The sequence below is a fragment of the Microtus ochrogaster genome, linkage group LG7_11 (genome assembly GCF_000317375.1).
Source record: "Microtus ochrogaster isolate Prairie Vole_2 linkage group LG7_11, MicOch1.0, whole genome shotgun sequence".
NCBI classification, from domain to species: domain Eukaryota; kingdom Metazoa; phylum Chordata; class Mammalia; order Rodentia; family Cricetidae; genus Microtus; species Microtus ochrogaster.
The window spans coordinates 7515600-7522335 of NC_022032.1; the positions used below are offsets into that span (position 1 = coordinate 7515600).

The 6736-nt window shown below is 52.3% G+C and overlaps 1 protein-coding gene across 4 annotated transcripts in view; it reads left to right on the plus strand.

The window, feature by feature from the left end:
- The first annotated feature begins 506 nt into the window (after positions 1–506).
- Dusp26 (dual specificity phosphatase 26) overlaps positions 507–6736 on the plus strand; it is an 8325-nt gene continuing 2095 nt past the window's right edge. The window contains exons 1-3 of one of the 4 annotated variants that reach the window (XM_026786974.1): positions 507–609; positions 3014–3295; positions 5318–5532. In XM_026786974.1, the coding sequence (XP_026642775.1) occupies positions 3075–3295; positions 5318–5532 (436 nt within the window). In that variant the 5' untranslated portion in view covers positions 507–609; positions 3014–3074. Of the gene's footprint in view, positions 610–745; positions 1125–1355; positions 1465–2054; positions 2132–3013; positions 3296–5317; positions 5533–6736 lie in introns of those variants that run through there. The other 3 variants (XM_005362493.3, XM_026786975.1, XM_026786976.1) reach the window with 3 other exon arrangements.

Genomic DNA, 6736 nt, shown 5'->3' on the forward strand with positions numbered 1-6736 from the left:
GTCTGAGTACTTGTCCTGACTTCTTTCAACAATGAACAATACTGTTGAAGTGTAAGGCCAAATAAACCCTTTCCTCCCCCAACTTGCTTTTTGGTCATGGTGTTTCATCTCAGCAAAAGAAACCCTAAGACAAGCAGTGAGGAAGACATTTAGGAAAAGCAATACCCACCTTGACTCAAAGTGCTTAAGATCCTGGTGTAGGAAAAGCAATACCCACCTTGACCCAAAATGCTTAAGATCCTGGTGTAGGAAAAGCAATACCCACCTTGACCCAAAGTGCTTAAGATCCTGGTGTCGACCCACAGAGAAGCAGGTGTTGGTGAACACCACTAAAAGACAAGCTTGTGAGAGAAAAAAATGAAGATTAATTTCTTCAGGGAAAAGGAAGGGCACCGTGCACTGAACATGTAGAAGTGGCTTTCTGAATGAACCCCAAGATGCATACTCCTTATGGGAGAAGCACGGTTGGGACAGGTCATGGCATGGACTTCAGAGTCTCGCCACCATCGTCGGAAGCTCGGCTCTGCCAATACCTAGCTGGTGATCTGGGCTTAGCCTCTCTATACTTCGGTCTCTTCCTTCACAAAATGCAGATGAAGATGCGTGCTGGTGAGTATAAAACTCACTAAGACAGGTGAAGCGCTTAGCATATGGCAAAGGCTATTAATAGTAAGGGTGGCTGAGGATTGTTCTCTAGAGAGAGTGTACAGATGAGGAGAGCAGGCCCTGTCTATGACTCATTAATTCTGTCTGGGAAGAGCAAGCAGCGTGAAGACCCTGCCTGAGAAGGCTTGCACAAGGCTTTGCCATTGGCCTGCCGGGCAGCAGCCCTGCCGTGCCGACGAGGCGGGGCTGCGGGGCTGCGCGGGGCTGTAAACGGGGGCGGGTTGTGTCGCTGCGGTGTGGCGGCTCCCACCGTTGCGTGAGACGGTGTCCCTGGGTGTCACCAGGGCGCACACCGATAGGAACCTGCTTCGATGTGCGTGTCATGGCTTAAAAATAGCTGCGATCCACCTGCGCGCCGGGGCGGCGGCGCAGCGGCGGGGAACCGCTCAGGAGTCATGGGCGCCGGACTGCGGGAGCCCGCAGGCCACCTCGGGATCTGAGACCCTAGCGACCAGGAGGTAGGGACGTGTGGACGAGGGGACGGGGGTCGGAGAGGAACAGGGACATAGGGGCATTGCCACGCGTCTCGTTTCTCCTCAGTGCCTGACTGTCTGGATTGTCACAGGGCTAAGGCGACAGCCAGGAACCTGTTACTACCGCGACAGCAGATGCAGGGAGGGGGGTAGGGGCCAGAGCCTCTGGCGGCGGGTTAAAGGGACTGGAGAAGGCCCAGGGACTGAGCCAGGCTCCTACACATTAGGAGGAACAGACCCAGTCCCGAGGAATGTTGCTCTCTGCTTCGGCTCTCCTCCCAGCTCCTCGCCTTTCATCATCACTAAGGAATCTATTCTGAGGAAGGTGGTTGTTGTTGTTGATGGTGGTGGTGAAGGGGAGGGGGGTGTCTTTGAGGCCCAGGAGGAGAGGTAGGTGGAGGGCGGGGGGGGGGGGGTTTAGAGGGGTGGTGGTGGTGGATGTGTCTACTCTAGCGCTAGATTTCTGTGCTACTTCTAACCCAGTCTTTGAAAACCTACCTGTTCCTGAACTCCTGAATATGCACTCATCCCTTACTAGGAGCAATCCCCCAGTCCTAGTTTGTGGTGTTTCCTGGGAGATTGGTGGCTCCTGACCCTGGGAGAAGAGAGAGAGAGGCCTGGCTAGGAGTGTGCGATGGGATCACTGTATGGCCATGGGCCAAGATGGCTTCTTACTGCTGGACATTCAGTTGAGGTCCCTAAGACAGATGGCAGCAAAGGGAATGGGAGGGAATTCAGCAGGTTAGCCCACCCTTGCAAAAAGGCAAGACCACACTTGGAATTGAAGACTGGGGTCTCCTATAGACGTCGGGCTGGCCAAATGTCCTAGGGCAAGCCTCAAAGACAAGCTCTTTCGGGGGAGGCTCAGGCAGAAGCCCACTTTCCCGAGGGTCCTCTCTCTACAGGTACTCTGAGACACACCTGCTAGGCCCCTCATGGCTGACACTGCTCCATGTAGTGTCCAGGACCAGCTGACACCACCACCAACAAAGGTGACCATTCTGAGCCTTTCAGCTACCCCTGAGCCTGCGGGATCTCCTATCCCCCCCACCCCACCCCATCATCTCCTGCTTGCTTCTCCCACTTCTACCCCACCCCCACCAGACACAGACACAAAGCTCCAACCCTGCTTTGACTCAGACTTCTCTCCTTAGAGATGAGGTTTAGCCAAAGGAGGGGCTCGCTCCTCCCACTCACAGGCTTGTATGCACAGCCTGAAGCCTTCTTCCAGCGGCTCTCAGTCAGCAAGGATTTTCCAAAAGTCCCTTTTCTTCTTTGTATCATTCCCTACTCTCGCCCTCCTGATAGCCTTCCCCGTGACAAGCTTGGCCACAAGCAGGGCAGGGATGGGTGAAGGTACTTCATCTCTCCGGCACACAGGAGACATGTCTGGCGTATGCCATGGCCCCAGCAGCTGTTATCTTCCTGATAATCCTCTCTGGCTGGCTCTACCGCAGCTGCTTCCATCCCTATCCCCAGTTCCCTAGCTGCTCTGCCTATAACCCCAGCCAGATGAAACCCAGATTTGGGCTGGCAAGTGTCCCGGCAGTGTGTAGAAGCACCAAAGTGTCCAACGTATGTGTGTGTGTGTTTCTGGGTTTATTGGCTGTGGGGGTGGGGAGATGGAGGAGAAACAGCAGCTGGGTAACTCCTTCTCGTAAACAAGGACATGTGACTCCCACCTCCTTGGGTGACAGAGCCAGAGCTTAGTGGAGGGACCCACAGCAGCTAGAGAAAGGAGGTATTTAAGCGCTTAGGCTAGCCTTGCCTTCTGCTGCTGAAAGGCCTACTCCTCCAGACCCAGCCCCGTGGGAAGGAAAGGAAATAGCTTCTCTGGACTCACTCAAGTATACCCGACCCTCCTTTGCTTGCAGCATCAGCTTCCTGGTGACCGACCCCACCATCCCTCAAGCCACAGCTCCTGCCACCTTGAAGATGTGTCCCGGCAACTGGCTCTGGGCCTCCATGACGTTTATGGCCCGCTTCTCCCGCAGCAGCTCAAGATCCCCTGTTCGCACTCGAGGGAGCCTGGAGGAGATGTCCTCCGCTCACCATCCCTTCCTCAACGTCTTTGAGTTGGAGAGGCTCCTCTATACAGGCAAGACGGCCTGTAACCATGCCGACGAGGTCTGGCCAGGCCTCTACCTCGGAGACCAGTATGTAATGGGCGGCAGGAGGGACCAGGCCTGAGTGTGTGTGGGGGGGGGCATGCATGCGTGTGCGTGTATGTGTACAAGGAGAAAGGTGGCAGGGGGACCAGGCCTGAGTGTGTGCATGCATGTGTGTGCGTGTGCATGTGTGTGCGTGCGCATGTGTGTGTACAAGGAGAAAGGTGGCAGGGGGACCAGGCCTGAGTGTGTGCATATGCGTGTGTGCATGCACGTGTGTGCGTGTGCATGTGTGTGTACAAGGAGAAAGGTGGCAGGGGGACAAGGCCTGAGTGTGTGCATATGCGTGTGTGCATGCGCGTGTGTGCGTGTGCATGTGTGTGTACAAGGAGAAAGGTGGCAGGGGGACCAGGCCTGAGTGTGTGCATATGCGTGTGTGCATGCGCGTGTGTGCGTGTGCATGTGTGTGTACAAGGAGAAAGGTGGCAGGCAGACACGGACTCACCTTGCCGGTTCCAGGTTGAAGAGTGAAGGGAGTAGGCATATGAACAAAGAGAAGAAGCTGGAGGGCTTGAGGGATTTGGGGGGCAGATTTATTAAAATACGCCACTCTAGACAGAGAAACTCTGTTAGGGAAATTGTGGTACTCATGTAGAAAAGATCTCATATGAAGTGCCAACAGGATAGACCAGACAGGTTGTTCTGACCTTCCAGCTATTGGGGCGTGGCTCTGAGAAAAGGTAGTCACTAAGACAGAAACGGTAGACAGTAAACTGAAGAGGAGACCCAGCGAAGCAACCACAGTCCAGGGTCATGAAGAGAGAGCCATCGAAGGGGGCACACTCTCTAATATGTGGGCTTTTTCTTTTTAATAACACTTTATTAATCCTCCCGGTAGCTTTGTGAGCTGGGAGGGGGGGGTCCCTCTCCCTGGGTTACAGAGGAGGAAAAGGGAGCTCTGAGAAGTTGTGACTGCACCAAGATCATCCAGGTTAGAAACGGGAGTGCCAACAGTTTGTGGGGTGGGTTCGGTGGCCTTTCTAGATTGCTTGCCTAGGCTAGTATCTAACCAACTTGTCTGAGGGGTTTCTATCACTAAGCTGCTAGGGTATGGGCCAGTTGGTGTCTGAGGATGGCTATAGATCAGAGCACACAAGAGCCCTTGAGTAAGTAGCAAACAGAAGAGGTTTCTAGGGATCCAGGAGAATATAAAGCAAACCCATATAATCTAGAGTTTATTAGTGATTTATTTATTCATCCATGCATTTATTTATTTGTGTGTTTTATGCATATGGGTGTTTCATCTGCATGTATGTCTATCTGCACCCCAGTAGAAGGCGTTGGATCCAATGGAATCCCAATTGTAGACAGTTGTGAGCTGCCATGTGGGAGCTGGGAATTGAACTCGGGACCTCTAGGAGAACAACCAGTGCTCTTAACCGCTGAGCCATCTTTCCAGACCGTGCATTTGTTTATTGGTTCTGGGAGCCAAATCTAGAGTATTGCACAAACTGGGTACACACGCTGCTATGAAATTACCCACATAGCCCTAGCTAAGGCCTGAAATAGGAGCTGGCCCCACAACTCCCCTGACGCACACATCCCTCCAATTTCCAGGCTCTGTCCACCAAGGACTTCTCTCTGCCTGGACACCCTGGTGGCAGGAAAATTACTTTCTTGAAATGCTCTAACCTGGCTCTGCTAGAGTTCTCTCTTAATATGGTGCACTGTCCTCACGTGAAACCTCGGCACTGATTTCCCGGATCTTGAATTCTTTGGCCCTGGGTCCATCCTTTAGAGCCTGAAGATAAGGAAAATTCCACTTCCTTGGAGCAGTCCCGGTATTTGATTACAATCATCTTGACCCCACCCCCTCAGACTCTTCTCTAGCCCAATCATTCCCAGACCTCTCAAACACTGCTCACAGGACACGACCCCAAGTCTGCCACCTTCCTCTGATCTAGGGCATTAGTGAGTACCGTGAAGGTTTGTAGCCAACAATAGCATCTAGGCTGAAGTTTTCTGGCATCTTGCTTTCCCCATCCCCCCTCTAACGTCTGTTTAACACAGGGACATGGCCAACAACCGCCGTGAGCTCCGTCGCCTGGGCATCACCCATGTCCTCAATGCCTCACACAGCAGGTGGAGAGGCACCCCGGAGGCCTACGAGGGACTGGGCATCCGCTACCTGGGTGTCGAAGCCCATGACTCGCCAGCCTTTGACATGAGCATCCACTTTCAGACAGCTGCGGACTTCATCCATCGGGCACTGAGCCAGCCAGGAGGTAGGAGAAAATGCAGAAGGGGAGGGGGGAGCAATAGGTACGGTGTTCAGAAGCCCCAGGGTTCACGGATGGAGCAAGAACTTGGCAGTGAGACCAACTGCTTAGGAACCGGAGCTAAGGAAAGAAAAATGTTCTCTCAATCATCCTTTTCAAAAGGGATGAGGGCCTCATTTAAGGTAGAAAGCTACTCCCGTATGCTGAGTTTATGAATGGTGTAGCTTTTACACTTTTATTTAGAGCATGTCCTGGAACTAGCTCCTGTAGGCAAGGCTGGCCTCGAACTCACAGAGATCCACCTGCCTCTGCCTCTGCCTCCCGAGTGCTGGGATTAAAGGCGTGCACCACCACCGCCCAGCTAAAACTGGTTTTAAAATGCTTTAGCTATAGGTGGAGGGAGGCGGGACGTTGGCCCTCTGTATTGCCAAGTTCTGCATTATCGGATTCAACCAACCACAGACTGAAAATATTTGGGGTGGACGCACATACAGAATGTGTTTAGACTTCTTTTTATTAGTCCATGGACAATATAGCATAACAACTATCTACAGAGAATTTACATTACATTAGTGGACATAAAAATCCAGGAATCATCAAAAGTATACAAGAGGGCAGGGTGTATGCCATCGCTGCATCATTTCATATGCAGGAACTGAGCATCCATGGGGGTTGGTGATGGGAAAGTTTTTCTGGGAATCTACCCATTCTGAATAGCGAGAGGCAACCATATAGAGAGAGAGAAAATATAGTCAAAGAGAAAAAGCAAGATAGAAGGGTGGGGAAGTAGGGAGTGATGCAATGTGTTCATAGACCCAATTACTCCAGAGGCTGAGGCCCTATCTGAACGAAAGCTCAAGCTTTGTTTGGGCAACATACCAAGACCCAGCCTCAAATATTCAAGCACCAAAAGAAGCATTGAGGAGGAACTGAAGGCATGGCTCCGGTGGAAAAGAACTTGCCATACAGGGGCACTGTCTCCCAGCACTGGTGAGGAAAATCTTACAAGGCTCTTCAGGCTTGCTGGCCAGCCTGTCTAGCCTACTCTGCAAACTCCAGGTTCAGCAAGAGAGCACAGGTCAAAAAATAATAAGAAGAAGATGAGAGCAGCTAAGGAAGACACCCAACATTGACTTCTGGCCTCCACAACACACTCACATCTGTACACACACACACACACACATCTCCCTTACACAACACACTCACATCT